The 21,314-nt window shown below is 36.8% G+C and overlaps 1 protein-coding gene across 4 annotated transcripts; it reads left to right on the top strand.

Annotated features, from left to right (window-relative positions):
- The first annotated feature begins 570 nt into the window (after nt 1–570).
- tpd52l2b (tpd52 like 2b) lies at nt 571–21,135 on the top strand. Of its 4 annotated transcripts, XM_015010777.2 has the most exons (10): nt 571–796; nt 5,103–5,260; nt 6,407–6,555; nt 7,503–7,562; nt 13,073–13,120; nt 15,557–15,658; nt 17,829–17,855; nt 17,976–18,020; nt 18,843–18,891; nt 19,614–21,135. In XM_015010777.2, exons 1-10 carry the CDS (start codon nt 778–780, stop codon nt 19,698–19,700), a joined length of 744 nt encoding a protein of 247 aa, XP_014866263.1. In that variant the 5' UTR covers nt 571–777; the 3' UTR covers nt 19,701–21,135. The 4 variants fall into 4 exon arrangements, with proteins under 4 accessions (XP_014866263.1, XP_014866268.1, XP_014866270.1 ...); XM_015010782.2 differs by lacking the exon at nt 7,503–7,562 and having other exon boundaries at nt 574–796; XM_015010784.2 differs by lacking the exons at nt 17,829–17,855; nt 17,976–18,020 and having other exon boundaries at nt 575–796.
- Nucleotides 21,136–21,314: the final 179 nt, after the last annotated feature.

Here is a 21,314-nt window from a genome sequence, read left to right as displayed (position 1 = left end):
GAAGTACTCATCTTTTATCAACCATATTTTTCACTTTAAATCAAAAGTTACTATGAACATCCAGTGCTCCAGTTTAGTCAATTCCACAATATAAAGCAAAAGTGACATATTCTTTTTATGTTGCTTTGAAAAACATCTAAATATAATAGAAAAACCATTAACAGAATATTATTTGCTTCTTTTTTTTTAATTTTAAACAAGGTGAACCTGGTAGGTTTTATCTTTCAGATCTATAATTATGTACACCTTCCTTTTCTATGGAAGTCAGACCTTACTAAAATATTGTAATACTTTTATCAAAAAATTAAAAAAGGTCTTCAGTGTATATTTGATTTATCAGTTTGTTCAACTGATCCTAAGTACAGAAAATGTGCAAAAGAGTTTTTAAGCTTTGAATCTACAATGAATAACATACCTTTCATCCCCTAAAAAATGTATTTGACTTTATTTTATCTTTTCTCTTGGCCCACAAGTACTTCTAACTCGACGGCATAACCAAAAGTAGTAGCGTCAACGGAAACGCTTTTATTTTGAAATGAAGTCACCGAAAGAGGATGTAGCGCAGCCGCTAGCTTGACAGAAAGTAGCTTAGGCTGAGCTGGCTGTTGGTTGGGGCTGTTTTGACTCCGCTGGCTGTTCCCCATCGACGTCCTTCTCTACGTGGAAGCTGGTCGCTCTCGTCGGGGAGGTTTCCACAAACCGAGGCGGGGGCTGAACACACAGATCTGCTTCAAGCAGAACCGATCAGAACAACCCAGAATCTACTGAACTGACGCCATGGACCCAGCCAGTCAAGGTAATTGTTAGCTTACCGAGCAAGTTAGCACAACTCAGCTCTCTACCTGGCTGAAAAAACGGCGCAAACAAGTTGAGAGGAGCTTGGTTTTTGTTTCAGAACCCTGGAATAAGATAAAAAAAACCGTTTCCTCCGTGTTGTTTTGCTGTTGGCCCGGGGAAGTTGGGGTGGGTGTTGGGAGCACAGACGGGCCCTCCGATCCGTGACAGGAACAGCAACAGCAGGTGGAGAGAAAGGAGGAGGATCGAGTTACTGATGTTAGCAGCTTCCCTGCACTGATTTCACTGACATTATCAGCTGATTCAACCCAGTTTTAACCACCTGAGTCACTGGGGTCCATTACTTCAACACATCCGCTTGTTTCGTTAAATGAGTGAATGAAACTGAGACGAGGTGCTGTTGTTTGGTGAGGAGAAAACTTCCTTTCTGCTGTGTCATTAACTCCAGCTGACCTCCTCCTCCACACAGGCCCAGAACATTCATTTTCAAACATTTATTCAACTTTATTCATAAAATGAACAAAAAAAAAACAATAGAGTGGAATATTGTGGGGAAAATTGATGTGTAACAGCAGGAAAGAGACAGGAAATCGAGGCATATGGCTTCTCAAAGATAAAAATGTACAAATAAACAAAATTAAGAATAATATACTGCAAAGTAGGGGCAACATTGCAACATAAAACATTCCCAAAACAATATGTATACACTAGAGGTCTTCAACTTGGGGGTCACAGTCCTTAAAGAGGTCACAGAGATGCTGCTGGGGGTCATGAGATTTCTGATTAGACATTTTTGTGTATTTTTTACACAGACATGAATCCAACATATAAAAAATTGATAAAAGGAGGCATAAAATAATGTATTTTAGTCTGAAATGCTAAATTCTGCTCATTTTGCTAAAAGTTCTGCAGTTCAACTTTGTTCTAGGCATAGGCATTGTTAGACCATTACTTTTACATTCAAAGTTATGTTTAAATAAAAACATGCTATTTGCATTGAATGCTCAATATTAAGACTTGTTGGTAGATGGATTCCTTGTTGTTTCTGTAAGGAGAAATGGTCAAATCCAATCAAACTCAGATTATTTTTAGGAACTATGATACAAAAAGAGGATTCCAGATATTTTTCTAGCCTTCCTGTTGTGAGTGGTGGTTAATTATTGATGATGGGACCACAGATGGCATCATCCTGTAGTGTCAAAGAGCCGTTTCCTGAAACAGGACTTTTAAATCGAAAAACACATGTCTGTAGGTCACATTTTCAATTAGCTCAGCATCTTGTTAGCTTTACAGGAATGTTCCTGTGTGCATTCTAGATGATCTAGCTCTTTACTTGAACTCTGAGTTTTCTAAAAAAGCTTCCAACAAGTTCCATGGTCAACGTTCAAAGCTCTAAGGATGAAAATGGCGACTTTACATTCTGCTCTCTCTCACCATCTCGCAGCTTTTTTTTTTTTTTTAAATCGGGGCATTTACAGCAGACATCTGTCTATTTGTTGTTTCATTATTCGCAGATTTTTCTGTGGAGCGTGACTCCATTTTATTAGTTAAAAATGTGATTATTTACAGACTTTTTTTCCCCTCATATTGCATATCTAAAATATTCGAAAGAAATGCCACTAAGAAAGTTGAAATACCTAGATGCTATGCTAACTGACACACTATTGGCTGGCGATATGAATAGGATGTTTTATTTATTTATTTATTTATTTATTACTTTCAGACAGCTGTTGTATGTAACTATGGCAACAAAGTGCTTGGTTCTTCTTTTTTACAATCAGGAGTAGCTGGTTAACATAAAACACTTTAATTTCTAAAGAAAGTTTAATACCGGAACTGGAAAACATTTTAAATATCCTAAATAAATTCACAAAACAATAATTAAGATAATTATGAAGTCTCTGTGACCAAAATTGCATTTCAGAAAATTTGACAAGGAAAATGGGCAAAGGTTTAGTGTGTGTGTGTGTGTGTGTGTGTGTGTGTGTGTGTGTGTGTGTGTGTGTGTGTGTGTGTGTGTGTGTGTGTGTGTGTGTGTGTGTGTGTGTGTGTGTGTGTGTGTGTGTGTGTGAGTGAGTGAGTGGGGTGGCGGGGGAGTACAAGCTAACTACTTTGCTGTAAGTATCAGGTGTCAAATGTTTTTTTTGTTTTTTTTGCTTGTTTTTTCTCAAAATGCAAACTTTTCAACAAAAAAGTCATGTGATTAATAGATTGCTTATTGTGACAGGCCTAGGCATGTCCCCTACTCCAGCATCTCTCAGACAGATTAAAGACGGGGCGGCAAAAAGCAAAGGAGGCGGATTAGCAGAGCTAGCTAATAATAACTGATAGTGGCATCCAGGAGATGTTGCTGTTGAGTATCATCTCTGCTTTGATAGAGCAACAGTCTTCAGTCAGAGGCTTCTTCTGATTCGTTGGAAGACTGGCTGCTAGTGGAGCGTAGAAAACAGAACGTAGAAGAGCGTGGCGTTCAGTGGGCGTGGAGGATGGCCTCACTCACTCCACACCTCAGTTTGCAGACAGGTTAGTCTGCTGCCAAACAAGTCCACCCATTTACAGCTTTAGCATAAATTTAACCCAGTAAACTTATTGTAAAAAACAACAAAAAAAGGAAGTCATTAAAACAATGAGTAATTCTATTCCTAGTTCCTGTACCTCAGTGTTTTTATTTAAATTTTTGTTTTTATGGGGGTTTTTCCTGTCTGTGTTGGTGACGCCTGTATACCTTACAGGTGGAGTCACTGTTTGCTGTCAGTTAGATTACTGAGCTGTGTGCAGATAATCCTGTCGTTTCCCAACATCAGAAAATGTTCAGCTGGTTTAGCCTTGTCACTATAAATCATTTCCATTTGCAGGATTTATCGTTTTTCTCTTTCTGCCTAAAACTGGATGATAAAAGTCTTCAGTCTGGTGTTATGAGACTCAGTATTTCATTTTATTTGTCGTTTCTGTTGTTTTTGTTTGTGTGTTTTGGATATTTAAAATGTTTTCCAGGTCCAGTGTTAAATGTTCATTAGAATTTAACGTTTATTAATCTCTGAGAAATTGTTCTTGCATTATTATTATGCCATTGCCTTTTATATTACTTGAAAATGGTCTCAAAACAACAATATTATCATTTATCGGAGTAACATCTGAAACTCTGTCGTCGATTTTGTTGAACAACTTTAATTAATGGCCACCATTTTCGCTGAATCTCTGGTTCAGTCTCTGCTGCGTCTTGGATTTATATTACGTTAGCATTCGGTTGTGTTGTGTAGATTACAGCTCCCTGAAGCCCATTTCGATGTTGTTTTGCATTTATTGGAGACGTATTTTCTCCTTTCTCGGGTTCTGTTGCCCCCTCAGCGAAGCTGCTAAAATTAGCCTTCAGGTAAATGACTCGACACTTATTCAGTTTCATAGAGCGGCTATCAGACTGCAGGAATCCTGGACTCAGTTACTTAAGGTTAAGGAATCCTAATCAGTTCATACTAACATTTCAAATTAATTAATAAAAAATTCATTCGTTCATTAAGGATTCAACTAACGGTTAGTAAATGATTAATCGATCAATTATTCTGATGATTGATCAATTAATCAAAATTTTAAATTTGATTAATCAATCAAATTAATCAAATTTTTGGTTAGATTTTTCATTTAACCACAGAAGCCTTTTTATGCAATATATTCAAAGATTCAAGTTATTCAATTCCTTTAATAAAAAAAATAAACATTTTAGTTTGTTTGAACCAGGAGAAGCTAAAACTACAGCTGGAGGAGTTTTGGCTAAAATATATTTACAGACAAAAGAGTTTTTTACCTAAAATGCAAAATGTATATATATATATTATTTAATTTCTGCTCTGAATTGACTTTCAGACTCCAGTTAATTTGTATATAACTTTTATTTACCCAGATGTCTCAAGATTAAAGATTTCTGACCAAGACTGGCAGCAACACACAATTACAAATCAAAACTACAGATATCAAAACCTGATTAAGATACAATATAAATAATAAATGAAAAATAACATCAACATAAAAATGGGACTAAAATACACCATGATATTAATCAAAGCATTTTAAAAATGCCTTAATTACAAACTGATTAAAAGTGGCCTTAAATACATTAAAAGAGAGCATTTCCTTCAACTATGAGTTGAATCAGTAATCGATTAATCACGATTAATCGTTTCAGCGGCAATGTAAGCTGCTTTCTAAATGTAGTTTCCTTCATAAATGTGAATGAAGAACATCTGGATCCTTTAAATTTTACTCTCCCTATAATGTTTCCTAATTTTTTTCCCCATCATCCATTGCTGCAGATATCAACCTGAACTCTCCTAACAAAGGCAACAGCATGGATCGCTCAGACAACATGGCCGACGATCAGGCGGAGGGCGCGGCCGCGAACTCGGCTCACCCTCTCCCACCCGGCCTGACGGAGGAAGAGGCCGAGGAGCTCCGCCTCGAACTGACGAAGGTCAGGGACCGATTACCACAACGGTGTCCAACATAGGGTCCGCGGGCCATTTGCGGCCCATAGACTGATTCTGTTGCGGCCCCCCGAACACAATTCAAGAGCAAAAAGGACAAACTATAAGTTTTAAATTAAAATCTACTTAGAAAAATATTAGATGTGACATAAAATGATCATCTTTTCCAAAGTTTCTGGTTTCCTTTTGTTTTTATGGTAAATAAGATGATTAATCAGATTGATTATAACAAATCAATTACTAAAATGATTGTCTACTAATTTTGTAATCAGTTAATGGTTAACTGCAGTATACTAACTGTAAAATATGAAAGTGAAAACATTTATTTGCATCTTTAGATGTTTTTTAAATATTTTAAGTGGTTAAATTTAAAATCAGCAGAGTGTGCCATATTTTTTAAATCCGATTAGTCGATTAATCGTTAGCTGCAGTCAGAATATTTTCCAAACTGTAAAGGCTTACAGTAAATTCAGTTTCGTTGCATCTTGAGAAAGGAAAGGTATTTTATCTGCCAGGTCAATAGCTCTGACTGATGGCAGGAATAGGTAGGACTGAAATGATTAATCTGGTTAATCGATTATTGAAATAATCAGCAACTGATTAAGTAATTAATTGCTCATTAATTGGATTTTACTAACTCTTAAATATGCCATTTGGTGAATAAACAACAAAGAAGTAATTAAACTAAGTTGATGCTAGAAATATTGAAATATCAAATAACTGGTCCAACTTTCACTAAAGGAATACTGTGGCATTAAATTGTTAAATTACTTTAAAAAGGAATCAAATCGTTTGTTTGCATCTTTAATGAATTTTTAATGTTTAAATGTGCAGAATGTGGAATTCTGTTTTATCCGATTAATCATCAGAATAATGGATAGAATAATCGATTACTCAATAATCTTTAGTTGCAGCTCCTGTTATGAGGTTTTCTGGCTCATAAATGTTTAAAACCTTTTTGGCTAAAATTCAACATTATTTCCACATTCTGGTCCACAGACGCAGCAGGTTCTGGTTCTGGTGAAAATCTGTTAAACGTTTAAAAGAACTTCAGTCGAAGTGGTTTTCAGAGTGCAGTGTGTCTGGTTCTAAAGAGGAGCGGCTGCAGGCTGAACTGTGCGGTTCTGATCCAGGTGGAGGAGGAGATCAACACGCTGCGCCAGGTTCTGTCCGCCAAAGAGAGGCACGCCTCGGAGCTGAAGAGGAAGCTGGGCCTCAGTCCGCTCAACGAGCTCAAGCAGAACATCACCAAGAGCTGGCAGGACGTCCAGACCTCACAAGCGTACGTACCAGTAAACCGGCCACCTCTCTGGTTCTGGTCCACAGGGTTCGGCTCATAAACCCAGAAAGTATTTGTTGTTTGCAGATGGATCATTTTAATCTCTACCTCTCCTTCAAACAGGATTTCCTTTCGAGAATAAAAGCGCTGAGGCTATTTCAGTCTGAGAATATTGCTTTCCGGCATTTTTTACTTTCCTGGAAAAATTTTTTTTTTCCTAAGTATTAAAGTTGAAACTTTTGACTTCCTGTGCAGCTGCTGGAGAATATTGCTGCATTGTTACGGTCTGGCTCCATGGTCTTATGCCAGTTTGGAGAACAAGAATTGGTGGCTAATTTATTTTACGAGTTCTGAAGTTATATTTTTCACACTGGACACTCATGACGTTGCTAAAAATACTAAAGGTCACACAGAGTAGGAAGAGATTAACGATGAAAACAGGCATATATCGTAAATTATAGAGTCATGGCAATATTCCCCAATATTATTGTTGTTGCAGTACTTACCAATATTGTCAGCTCCATATTTGCCAGTATTTTTAAATTTGATTGCCATAGCAATATGTTTTAATATTATTTCGATTGCAATGTTTTTGAACATTGTTGCCATCGCAGTATTTCCTAATGTACTGGGAAATCAGTTGGTTTCCCAGTATTGTCTTCATTTCAATATTTTCTCATCTTCTAGATTTTCTTATCTCTTGTATGTTGGAGCAGGTATCTGGATGCATTTGGATGGACGATATTAATCTTCACTCTGTGGAAATATTGCAAACATCTTCCAGAGGAGATCAAACTAAAGATTTGACGCCCCTACGCTTTAATTCCTTCAGGCAGGAAGTTGATTTGCAGCGTTTCGGACCTGAACTGTTCGTAGCGACGCAGCTTTAGCTTAGCTCCGGCCCCCTGCTGGACGGCGGCGGCGTAACGTGCTCCTGTTTCTGTTTCTAGCTACGTGAGAACCACAGAGAAACTGGGCGAGTGGAACGAAAGGGTGACCGGTTCGGATCTGTGAGTTTTACCAAGTGTTTGCTGGACGCCGCTGTTTGCTCTCTCACGCTCCGACTCGCCCCCAGTGCCTCACTCCTCTCACCTTCTAACCATGTCTGCAGTGGCTGCTGTTTAACACCGGGCGTTACAGAGATGGTGTGGATTTGTTTGTTAACCTGAAGCCTGCTCATAATAACTGCATTAATCTGCTGATTTTGTTTGTAAGAAAATGTAGTGTTAGGTGTAACAGTCTGACTCTGGATCTGCTCTTCTGATGATTCTCCTGGACATTTGCTTCGACTTGAAGTGACCCTTTCTTCTTACAGTTCTAATAATAACAGAACCGGGTTCATGTCTGACTCGTTTTCCACTCACCCATTACTTCACCCATTAAGGCCTGATGTGGTTCCGGAGCATCTCTGGGTCCTTCAGGGTGAATCACTTGTTTGTCTTGTATCAGCAGAGGACTTCCTCTCTCTGGATCAGCTGTTCGTTCTTCCTCTTAGATTGATGACATGTTTCTCCTCTTCCCTGTCTGGACAAACTCTGGTGGATATTTCCAGCTTCTCTCTCTCAGTCCTGGTAGCAGACGCTGTTTTTCCAATATGGCTGTTGAGTCATCACTGCAAGCGTAAATTTATCTCCCGATTTTAAAACGTCCAACTGCAGCCAGTCTGACTGCTCCCAGTTGCACCAATTACCTCCAGTTTGTTTATTTGCAGACTTATGTTCATAAAGGTTTTGGTTGAGGTGTTGCTTGTTTGGACAGTTATTCCCTTCGCTTTCTGATGTTTTTTTTTTACTTTTGGAAAGTTTTGATAAGTAACTAAGGCAACCAGGAGCAGCTGATTAGCATCTCAGTAGCTCAGAGCTACAAATAGGAGCTCAAATCTCAGGGGAGATGAAAAGAAGGTTTTGTGGATGCAAAGAGTAATGATGGGCAAAGATCAAATCCCCTACTCCAACATCTCTCAGATTTAAAGTGGAGCAGCAAAAGTGAAGGTGGTGGATCAGCAGAGCTTGCCAGCAACTGATGTCATGATGTTTAGCATCATCTCTGCTGCCTGGAAATGGAGCTGTTAGCATATCATAGCAACACACTTCTGTCAGAGGCTTCTTCAGATGCGTTGCAAGATTGACTGCTACTGGAAATCCTCCCAGGCAACAGCATCACCATCCACAACGGCTCTTCTGAGATACTTTGATGTTTTAAGCTGAAGTATCCTTCATCTCTTAAATTGTTTATAAAAGTATGATGTTTATTGTAATGTTCTGTAGGGTTAAAGAGGATCCTTAAGTAAACAAACTGATGGACCCAGTAGAAAAAAATGCAGAAATGAGGTGAAAATGCTGGTTCTGTTGGCCGGACGAAGCTGAAGTTAAGATAAAAAAAAAATTTCTGTTCAAATTTACAATTTAAGATGCTAAACAGTTTTTTCACTAGTTTTGTTTTTTAGTTGGGGGAAAAAAATTTCCCTGCAGTGTTTACAACAAACGGTCAGAATCTGCAGAATTTGAGGTCGGTTCTGGTCGGAGCTGAGGCGCATTCTTCACGTCTCGGTGTGATTTATGGGGGCATAAAGGCGAGTTTGTCTTCAGGGAGTCACTGTGAGTGTTTGGACACCCTGTTTATCAGGACAGAGGAAAACCTTTGAGAGGCATGAAGGAGAACGGGGCTAGCTTAGCTTGATGCTAACGTCCAGCTGCTGCGTCGCGTCCCGACTGGAAAACGTTTTTAAAAACAAAGGGTTTCAAAGTGAGGCTTGGGGGCCACTTGCAGCCCCTGGACTGATTTTGTGCGACCAACAAACTTTATTTAAATTAAAATTTACTTATAAAAATGTTAGATGCATCAACATTTTCAAGCTTTCTGGTTTCCTTGTTATGGCAACTAGAACCACATCTACTCATTGACTTGTACTCTAAAACGCATGTTGGTGCACAAAAATCTGCTTTTAATTAATGTATTTAAAGTCAGGTAAATACAGCCAGTGTTTTCAAATAAAGACTGATGCATCCTGTTTTTATTGCTGAGAATAGATGAACTGTTGTTTCAGTTTTTAATCATTTTAGCCCAGAATAATAAGCAAACTGGATGCTTTTCATTTACCAAGGAAAAAATGTGCAAACTTCATTTGCAATTCCTCTCCTACTAAAAATATCAGATTATTTTATTTGTTTGATTAAAATAATTCATGATTATTTATGAGTAGGTAAAAAGCAACATTTTTTAGTGATTTTAGTTTTTAAAAAGTACTTGGCCAACCTGACAAAGTTTAACACCCCTAGTTTAAGCATCGAGTTTATCTGCCTGACTTGCTAATAAACTGGACGGACCAGCTTTACTTTGATGGATAATCTAACTCAACAGGATGTAGCTAACTGGTCTGGTCTCTGTTTTAACACGCAGCCATCAGCAGGTGATGGGGGCTGCTCTGTGGTTGCACCCAGAAACCAAGATGGCCGATTTTCTTTTGTTTGCTGTTGAGATAATTGTGGATTGTGTCTATTTGGTGAAAAATGTAGGACAGGAGAAGCAGGCAGGCATGAAGCTCTTTATTTACCATAACACTCACTCGCACACACACACACACACCCAGTGCAGGAAAATGTGTCTGTATCTCTGACACACATTGTTCCCAGCCCCCTCCCTCGCTGGTCCCAGTGACCCGACAGGACGCGCAGACTGGACTAACTGGGACGAGAGGAAAAGACTGAGATGCAGAATGACAGATGAGGAGGGAAATGTGACTATGGACTGCCAAAAGAGCCAAATAAAAAGAGAAATTCACAGAGCATAAGTCATAAAAACTCTGTGATTTAATAGTTATTATTTATAGGGTTGGACAGTAAAGACAAAATGTTACAAAAATTTTTAATTTTCATGTTATAGTTTTTAAAAATTAGAGTGAAGAGATTAAAACAAGCAACTAATAAGCAGGAGTGCAAAAGTACACAAAAATCCTACTGACAGTTATTCTTTTACTTAAGAGAATAAAGTCGTAGTATTGGTTGAAAAAATTCACTATTACAGAAGAAAGTATAAAACTATTTTTTTTAAAATGCTTTGGTAGAGATATCAAGATCTGGTGTCACGTTTGGTTCTGGTGTTGAAATACTCAGTGGTTTCCACAGTCGCTTCAAAGTCCTGCTACTAAAGATGACTTGATGCTGATGTGTTAAAATATGGAATATTTCCTTATTTTCAAAACCGATTCCGAACTTTAACATCAAGATGCTCAACATTCTTCAGTTTAACTGTATGGAGTACTACTTCATGCTCCTAACATTACGACTTTATTCCCGGATGAATTTTCCTGGCCTTATCCCGACGTCATCCTAACGTTATTCGGACGTTAACCTAACATTATTTCAACATTATCCGAGTGTTATTCTGACTTTATTCTTGTATTACTCCGACTTTATTTCTGTTGTGACTCTATTCTCGCTTTATGACTCGTGTCATGGTGCTACAGCTTTAGTCTTGTATTATTATGACTTTTATCGTACGACATTTCGTAATGTTACGAATTAATTCTCACATTTTCACTATATTCTTGTAATTTAAAAAAAACATTCTCTTGCTTTGGGCTTGAATAAGTTTTCATTTCTGGAATTAATTTGATATTTTGTCCAAAATCGTATCGAACTGTCTGGAGGCTTGGATTGGTTTTGCTGAATTGTTTTTAAAGGGCACATTTGTTTTAGTTCAAGTATAAAATGATGAAAATCAGGTCTCCACTGCTGGTGGCAATCTCAGTCTTGGAGACATTGGTGGCCTTGATGAGATGTTTGTTGTATTGAAGTTCACATCTTCCCATCAGTTTGAAGTTAAAGTTGAGCAGGTTTTTGGTGGTCTTCATGTTTTCTACCATGCGGTCCGTCTCTAGTGGGTTGTGTTGGAGAGCACAGTGGAGTCCTCGTTCACCGTGAAGGCCCCCTAATAAATCCAGCTCAGACGTTTATAAGCAACATACTCCCTGCCTCTGTTCAGACTGTTTTCTCTGAAACAATTACAGCACAGATCTGCCCAGTGTGACGCTGCGCTGCTGTACTGTAAGCTGCATTGTGCTGATGGAGGTCAGAACATACAGACTCATCTTGTCCTTGCTTTACATCTGCATTTGGACCAGAACCAGAATCAAAACGATGGTTTTTATGCAGTAAAAATAAGGCAGTAAAAGGTGTTTTTGTTCTATTTTATCACTTCTCACTAATGAGTGAGTTAGTTGGTGTTTTGATCTGCTAAAGCATGAATCATGGGAGTATAAATGTGGGAGGATTTCCCATCCTGCGCTTCCAGCCGTTCTGCTCCACGTTATCTTTGCCCTCCCGGCTTCCTGAAGCGTGGAGCTGGTCAAACCGCCTGTTTATTCATCACACAAAGACCAGCAGCTATCTGAAGACAGAACGCTGATAGCATTCAGGAAAGAACAAATAGAGGTTTTACATCAAAACTTTATTACTCAGCAGTTTTATTCAAAAGTCATACACTTTCTAATCTTTTTTTTTGTTAAATTTCAGCGTCCTTGTGTGCAGTAACATGGAAAGATCATTAAGGCTGAAACGATTACTCATGATTAATCGTTTATTCAAATAGCTGTCAACTAATTATGAAAGGACATAACTTTAGTAGAGCTGAGACAATTAAGTGGATTAATAGTGATTAAGCGATTATTCAAATAATCGTCAATTGTGTAACTAATTGTGAAAGATTGATTAATCCGACTAATCTAATTGATCCAATTAATTGTGTTAATTGAATATTGCAATAATCGTCAACTAATTGTGAAACGACATACTTCAGTTGGGCTGAAACGATTAATCAGAATTATCAGCATAATTGTGATTAATCGATTCTTCAACTGATTGTGTAGCTAATTATGAAGGGTTATAATTTTAGTTGGGCTGAAACGATTAATTGTGATTAATTGATTATTCAAAAAACTCGTCAACTAATTTCATAATTACTTGTGAAAGGTTATACCTTTAGAAGGGCTGAAACAATTAAATGAAATCTGAGGAATGTGCCAATTGTTTTCAAATTAATCATCAAAATAATCAATAAAATAATAGTTTATAATTTTTTTCATGTTAAAACTGTGGTGAAGTCTGATATCGGTTGTGACGGCAGTATTAATTTTGGCCATTGGGACTGGCCCAAAGTTTCATATCGGTGCATCACATATTATTCAAATGTTACTTGCATTTTTTGATTTACAAGGCAGTGAGAAGAAATGTGAAAATTTTGCTGTATCCTCAAATACTTTTTTGCTTTTTTGTAGTTGGGGAAATTTGTCTTTTTTTTAGATTAAGACCGTTTTAAAACGGGGAGTAAAACAATGGTGCCTTCACATACTTTGGTCTGTTAATGGAGTAAATAACTAAATGGTAGAAATGAATGAATGACTGTTTAAGTTCTTGCATATCTATATAAATATAGATCTATACTGAGAGTTTTTCAGGTTTTAGGATTATTGTTTATTATGACTGTTTTCTTTTGTGTCATTATCCCGCTGTTGTGTCTTCAGATATCTGTCTGCCTCAGCCACTTTGGATGACATTACCCACTCTGAAGCGTGAGTTAATCCTTTTTTTAGTTTTTGCTTTTCTTTGGCTTTTTAGATGAGCTAAGGTTTCTTTGAGTTTCATTTTGGGAGCTTTTTTCTCCATCATTTCTCTGCTGTCCACGCTCTGTTTTCTGTTTCTATTTGGTCCAGTAGTTAGCTTGGGTTCACTCAGGTTCTGGTGTTGGAGGCCATGTTATGCTTAGGGACTGGTGGACTCACAATAACTAACACATGACTTTAATTTAGGCTGTTTGTTTATTAAGCTGCAGTTTGACAGGATGCTGAAGGTTACTGAGGATGATGATGTTGAATTAAGATTTCTGAATCCAAGAGGATACATCTTGGATTATATTCCAACTCTGGTTTCCTGTAACCCACCATAGTTTTGTGACATTTTCTCTCTAAAACTGCATTGAAGTTCAGGTGACTTATCCATATGAACCAATAAAACCTGAACTCTGTGCACAGTTATTACACAAGTAAGTATCTTGACCCATTATATTTTTCCTAACTCAAAGCTGGATAAACTTGAATGGTTAATGGATTTAAAGTGGACGTATTATGAAAAATTCACATTTTACATGTCGTCGTTCTTCCATTTGTGTTTCTGCTGCTTCTAAATACAGTCCAAGTGCTTAAAAATCTTTAAAAACCCAACTGGTTTTTGGCAGCAAGTTCATGTTTTTTGGTGTCTGGAAAATAAGACATTTCAAAAACCTGTGGAATGTGATGTGACAAATCAGCAGGTACTGCCCGTTACCTAGCAACCCCAGCAGAACTCTGCCCATTACCTAGCAACCCCAGCAGAACTCTGCCCATTACCTAGCAACCCCAGCAGAACTCCGAGGAGTTCCAGCACTTTTGGTCAGCTGGTTTTACCACTGTATGGCTGCAGGAAAAGACAAGTGTGTTATTGTTGACTTACCATCCAGAAACGACTTCCTGCATTCTTGTTGATTGTGCAGAAGGCTCCACTTCTGCTTTTCAAAGATGTATAGTTGTATAATTGTGCATCTGTTTCACCTGTGAGTGTAAACGTTGAGTTGAGTAGGATAAAACGTTTTGGTGCTAGGATGAGTTTTTTTTTTTTTTTTTTTTTTCTTTTCTTTTGCTTTGTTTGTTTTGCTTATTTTTGTTTGTTTTTCACAAGTTACATGATCAACAACTGGATGTTACTACTGCAGGAAACCATGAAGAAGAAGACAGGAAGTAGTATGAGGATGACAGCGTGACATGGTTTTAATGAATTGTCGTGTGAACAAACTTATTCACTTGTTATTCTAATTACATGGAAACATTGCAATTGCTAAATTTTGTTTTTTCAACATCAGCAGAATATCAACATTTGTAATGGAAACGCAGCTAATATGAGCTACACTGCAGGCGTAAAGGACTGCTGGCATGAAATGTTTAGGCTGTTCACGTGTCATTTATTTGTGTCAATAAACAGAAGGTTAATCACGATCAATATTGAGTAAAACTGATGTTTTTCATATCATGCAGATGTAGTTTCACTCTTTACTTTGTCCATTTTCATGAGTAACTGGGTTTATCATCCCATCAACCAATTTCTCTGTTTTTCTTTTAATCCCAGATTGGAAGGTGAAATGCTGCAACATTTTACTGAATTTTGTGTTTTGCTGCTCATTGAATTAATCAGAAATGAAAACTCACTTTTTTTCTAAACATGTAGGGTAACATCTTATTGTGTTTATGTTTTTGTCATCTAAGCTCTTTGAATTGCCTTGTTGCTGAAATGTTCTGTACTAATAAACCTGACTTTGCTTGACTGAGTTCAGTAAAAATCTGATAAATTTCAGTGCATGTCCACTGTGATGCATGAAACAGGAAGATCTTGTGGGTTAAACACTACCATTGCTGAACCCACAGCAGCTTTTTTCCTTTATTCGTGTTTTAGTTGTTGAATTAAAGCAAAGTTTGGTTTCATTATGCTAATACTTGGTATTGTCATGCTTTGATGCTTTGCATGTTTATTCAGTCTGACGGACTCTTAACTTCCCCTAATAATCACTCCTGATTAATATTTGTAGGAGCTGAGAAACTAAAGCTCTGAGTAAATATTGAGCTAGAAATGTGAAGGTTAATCATAATTTTTCTGACATTGTGCAGCTATTTCCCCTTCTTTGATTACTGCTATCGTTTTGTCCAGTCTGCTTAAGCCAATGCTGCTTAGTTTATTTTCTCTTAAGAAAATAAATGTTCATGGATGATACAGGAAAAACTGTAATAAAATTGTCAAAATGGCACATGAAACTATTTTTAATGTATGTTTGCTATTATGTGGAGTTGCCACATCCTGTTCCTTATTTTGCTTCGCTCCCATCAGCCATGTTGCTAACTTTCTGTGTCCCTTTGTCTTTCCTTCGTTTTCCACGCTCTGGCTCCATCTTGTTTGTTCATCCTCGCTGTTCTCTCTTTCTGCAGATACAAGAAGACTCAGGAGACTCTTTCTGAGGCGGGACAGAAGACGAGCGCCGCTCTCAACACGCTGGGCACGGCCATCAGCAGGAGGCTGGGCGACATGAGGTACAAACATGACCTGACCTGCTGCTGGAAAAGTTAAAACGATGTTAAAAGTTAAACTTCACCAGCTGCAGAAGCAGCTGGTGAAGCCCAGTAGAAAACACAAACTTATACACATAAAACCAACTAAAAGTTGAGGGTGTTTGGCTTTCGGGTGAAATTTACGGAAAACGTAAGAAATTAAAGCTTCAATTATGGCTGATGAACGTATCAGGATATAAGCGTTTATCAGTCTGTCGATAATTATTGATTATTTTTCTGTTAAATATCTGAAAGACAGCCAGCCTGAGGGAGTGACCTCTTCTGTTTTCACTCCAAGCTGCTGTTTTTTATTTTTAAGCAGTTAAGAGGCAAAACTTTAAACTGCTGCTGTGGCAGTTACCCAGCAGGTTGTTGCTAGGCAACTGAAGTTGGGGGCAGGGGGTTGAAACTGCTTCCTACCCAGCAGGTTGTTGCTAGGCAACCACAGAGTGAGTGGGTTGGTTAATTCCGCTCACTTTGCTTTGCTAGCTTTTAGAGGTTGAACAGCTAAAGTTTTTCCTCTGCCTACATCTGTGTATATTGTTGAATATTAAATATTTTATCAGATGTCTTTTTGATACGGCAGCAAAAGGTGAAAGTTCCCGCAATCCAAGGTGAAACCCAACTGACACAAACACAATAGACAACAGCAACAAAAGTTGAATAATTTTCACTTTTCTTGGGTCGATTTTCCTTTGAATGGTCCGATATCAATTCATAAAACCATTAAATGGATTCTTCTAATCATTGGAAACCACCACCAACAAACCTGAAGGAAGATGTCTGGAAATATTTTGGATTTTAAAAACAGGAAGATGGTAATACTTTTTTTTTGGCCTGTTAATTGTCACATTTAAGTAGATTATGGTCACATTTTTCTGAGCTTTTCTGGGCTTGTGTGAATGCACCTTTTAAATACCTGTTCTGATGAGAACAGAAACTATATCAGCTGAGTGGTTTGGCAAAAGCTTCATTAAGGAAATTTCACCCTAAAACCGAATATTTCACATTTTTTTCCTGTTTGCCACCCGAGCGTCCAGCTGCCTCTTCATCTCTGTTTCTAACCGTCGTCGTTGTTGCTGCACGCCTGCATGTAGAATTCAGATAGTTGCAGTTCTGCATGAAACTCTAAAGTCTGGGGTGTCCAAAGTGTGGTTCGGGGGCCATTTGTGGCCCCTGGACTGATTTTGTGTGGTCCTTGAATGACACAAATTTGTCCCACCAGCGCAAACTGATTTTTTATTTTATTTTATTTTTATTTATTATAAAACTATGAATCGGAAATTAAAATATTAGTTACAGCACAAACTGTTCATTTTTTAAAACCATCTATTTAATCTCATGGTAATAGGATGATGTTTATCCAGTTAGTGCACTCAAATCTGGTTTTATTAAATATTTTTCAAATAAAGAGTGACTAAATAATGTTTTGATTTCTGAGAATACACTAAATCTTTTTCAGTTTTCCTCAGTAAAAATAAATAAATTAGAAAAATGTTTTTTGTTTTTCTAATAAGGAAAACATTTGAAACCATTTTGAAGTTAAATTCCTATTTGACTATTTTCCTTGTTCAATTAAAATATGTTATGTTCAGTTTATTATTTGTGATTTGAGTTGATGTTTGACCTTGTGATAAAAAGTTTGGACACCCCTGCTTTCTAAGTGTTGCTGTAGTGGAAATATTTAAATTACCAGAGCTTTTAACGTTTTTAAAAATGAGAAGTAGAAGTTGTTTGGTTTCTTCTCCCCTGTTGTGTCATGATCACTTCACTTCTGTGTTTTTTTGTTTTTGTTTTTTTTATCTCACCGAACCGGTTCTGGTGTCAAACCGCTGCTGATGTTTACTTGGAACCAGCAGCGTCTTGCAGATCTGAACCGTTCTTATCTTGGCATCAGAAAACAGCAGCCAACATGTTTAAAGTATTAAAATATTTGCTGTGGTTTTACTTCATTTTAGACAGAAAAACGGTTAAATTCATGATTTTACTGATTCTGGTTCCGCTGCAAACAGCTTCTGCTCTCTTATCTGCATGCTGTTCCTTTTTCTGCTGTTTTTCCGTTTTTTGTCCCGTTCCGGTTTCTGTTTGCTCCGTTGCCTCACGTTGTCGTCTTGTTTTTGTTTTTTTTATTGCTGCCCCGGTTCGATTGCAGAGCTCTTCCTTTCTCTAACTCCTTTAGGTAAGGCTGATGTTGGTCCAGATCAGGATATTCTTTAAACTTGGAGGCATTTTAATCTCTGTCGCTCTTTGCTTCGCTGTGTAACTCTTGGATTTTCTCCTTCCTTTAATGCTTTCAAAGTAGCAACTATTCCATTCGCCACTCCATAAGTATGCCGGCCATGAGGTAAAGTAACCGCTGAGCTCCTCCTGATGTTTGCAGCGAATTTTATTTTATCACCAAGCTTGTTTTTCTGTAATAGATTAAACATTAAATTAGATATTTGCATATATAGTTTTATTTTTGTTTTCTCCATCTTTCTTACACATTTGGGATTTTAAGATAATTTTAATCAATTAATTTAGATCTATGTTTGATATTATCTTTTATAGTTTATTTTATAAAATATATTTATAATAAATTCAAAAATGTTTTTAATATGTATTTCAATTTAATGAACTATTTTTATATTTTTCCTCAATCTTTCTTTCAGTATAATATTTTATTTATTTGGCATATATTGCTTTATTTAATTGGATATTATATCTTTTATACTTTTAGGATATAAAAACGATAATATATGCTAATAAAATTGTGTAATTTAAAATATGATTTTTATTGTCATTGCTTAAATAGCATTTCATTTCTAATTTTATAGTATATATAATTTTAATTTATTTTATGTATGTTGTTGGAATAGATATATTCTATAATGAAATTGATATAAATTATATTATGTATCCAAGTAAAATTCTATAAAAGTATATTTTAATATATTATTCTGTTTTATTTACTGTTTAATTTCAGATTATTTACAAACTCACAACTAATTTTGTCTTAAGACATAAAGTATATTTCCTATAAAAGCTTTAAATCTTGAAGATCATTTTATTTCTGGTTTCATTTATTTTGCATTTTCTTGATGTATATTTCAGCTTGATAATTGATTTTTATTTGTTATGATATCAAACTTGATATTTCTAATTAACTTCATGTTTTGCTCCTTAGAAACTCTCCAACCTTCAAGTCGTTTGAGGACAAAGTGGGAAACCTGAAGGCGAGTAAAACTGTTTAAATTCACAACAAACATTTAGAGCTTGAAATGTTTTTTTTTCTTAAGATATTTTTATATATTTCGCTTGTTTTTATGCTAAAAGTCAGTGAGAAACTGTTCATAAGCCAACTTCTCATGATAATATGACCAAAATGAAATTAAGTTAGCTGATCTTTTCTTTAAAGAAATAAATGAACAGGTTTTGCCAGTGGTGGCTGGTTGACCTTTGATGACCTCTGGAAACTTTTATTAATATGTTTAAATTTATAGCAGCACAAATTAGATTTTTGCAGCACAAACATTTGATCCGATTTTGTTGGATTTGAAGCAGGTGGCAGAGTTGGTTGAGCTTTTGACCTCTAAACTTTTATTAATATCTTCAAAGCAATAGACAAACAAAATATCTTTGCAGCACAAATGTAGCGGATTTGATTGACACCAATTTTTAGATTTCAAGAAGAGTGGGCTGGTTGACCTTTCATGACCTTTGGGAACTTTTATTAACGTGTTTAAAATTATAGCGGCACAAATGAAAATTTTGCAGCACAAACATTTGATGCAGATTTAGTTAAATTTGAAGAAGGTGGGGAGTCGGACTTCACTCGGGTCTGTCGTCTGCCGCCGTAAACAGGAAGCAGAAAGAGCTGAGTCAGCACCCGTCACAATCATTAAACACTCGTCCGTTTCCTGTTCTTGTCTTCCTCTTTCCTGTTGGTGCTGCGCAGCATAAGGTGGTGGGACCCAGAGGGAACGGAGACGCCGTCAGCTCCCCGACCGACACCACCCCGACTCATGAGAACCCGCCCTTCTGAAAGCACCGCCCCCTCCTCCTCGCTGCCATCTTCCTCACGACCTCAGACTGTACTGTTATGGAGCCCTGACCTCTGACCCCTTCAGCAACACTCTGCATTTTGTCCTACGATCTGTAAATCCTGTTATCATCTCTGATTAAAATAATAATTTTGAGCCAGAAATCACAAAAAGAAACTAAAAAAAGTTGAGTTTTTCCTTCTTTTTGAACATCTGTGATCCTCCCTGAAAGTTTAAAACTTTCACTTTTCCTGCTCTCACACTGTAAGCACATTCTGTCTGTTTTCTCTTTAAATGCAGATTTTTGCTTCGCAGTTTGATTGAGGAAATCTTCGATCTCCGCATGTTTGTCTCACCTCACAAACCCTGCAAGCAGCCACATCACACCTAAAACAACTCACAAAAAACACCCAAGTTGTAAAAACTGCACCCATTTTGTATTATAAACTATTTTACACTGCTTTGCATAACGTTTTTACATAATTTTTATCAATATGTATAAATATATATGACTATACTATATCGCCGGTGGTAGTAATCAGGGTTGACAGAAGGAAACAAACACTAGTGGGTCAGTTTTTCTCAGTTACACTAATCAAACCAAAGCAACTGGGAATAAAAAAAAAACTGGTTTTAATTTCAACATTTTCTCCGTTAATCCAACCCTGGTTTGTTTCTGCTCGTCTCATCTGCTCAGATTTAGCTTAAAGACGAGGAAAACTTTACACCTTGTCTTCATTTTGGTGTCAATTTAGAAATATCTCGCCCTGCTTTTTGCCAACTGGTGTGTGAATGTACACAAGTTAGCCGCTGCTAGCAAAAACAAACTAAATTTAATGGCTAAAAAATGCAGAAAATCTGTTTTGTTTTTTGTTTTTCTGAGCCTGATTAAAAAAAGGAGGAATTCATTTTGGTTTGCTCAAACTTTTCATTTGTACCATTATGAAATATTTTTCTGCAGCTTCTTTAAGAATTAGAAACATAACTTCTCATCAAACTGCTTTAAGTGTATTTTGTTGTTACATTTTTGTTTTTTTATGTTAGTAGATTATATTTTCTTTTTCCAGAACTTGTACACCTTCAGCTGAAGTTGCCAACGTTTGAAATATCTGTTACAGAATTTTATTTTCCAAATGAGAAAAAATATGATTTAGTTGGAAATTTTCTCCCTTTTTTCCCCCCACTAACTTGGATGATTTAGATGAACCTTTTCTGCATTTATTTGTATTTTTTGGAGACGGCCAAACGAGAACGGTGTACCTTTATTTTTTGTTTTGTTTTGGGTGCCAAGGGAAGTGCAGCTTTACTCACTTTGGGTCCTGGCTTTGTCTCTGACTGGAAAGTGATGAAATTTGGGAAATCATGCTGAAATAATTAAAGATCTCCGGTTTTGTTGTATATGTGTAGAGATCAATAAAGCATTCCTTTAAATGAAAACCTGATTTTGGCTCCATATTTTATGTTTTTTATTTGTTTTTTTTTGTTTTTTTTTTTACTTTTTAGATCTGTCCTGCCTTGTTGAAGCACCATAAGATAATTTCTCAGGTTTAATTGAATTTGCCTTGTAATTATGAGGGGAAATGTTTTCCTCATGGTTATTCAGATCTGGCTGAGTG

This window comes from Poecilia mexicana, unplaced genomic scaffold, assembly GCF_051168715.1.
Source record: "Poecilia mexicana isolate PSO_F unplaced genomic scaffold, ASM5116871v1 scaffold_2, whole genome shotgun sequence".
Taxonomy (NCBI): Eukaryota; Metazoa; Chordata; class Actinopteri; order Cyprinodontiformes; family Poeciliidae; genus Poecilia; species Poecilia mexicana.
The sequence above is the reverse complement of the archived record's forward strand: the minus strand, read 5'-3'. Positions and strand labels throughout refer to the sequence as shown.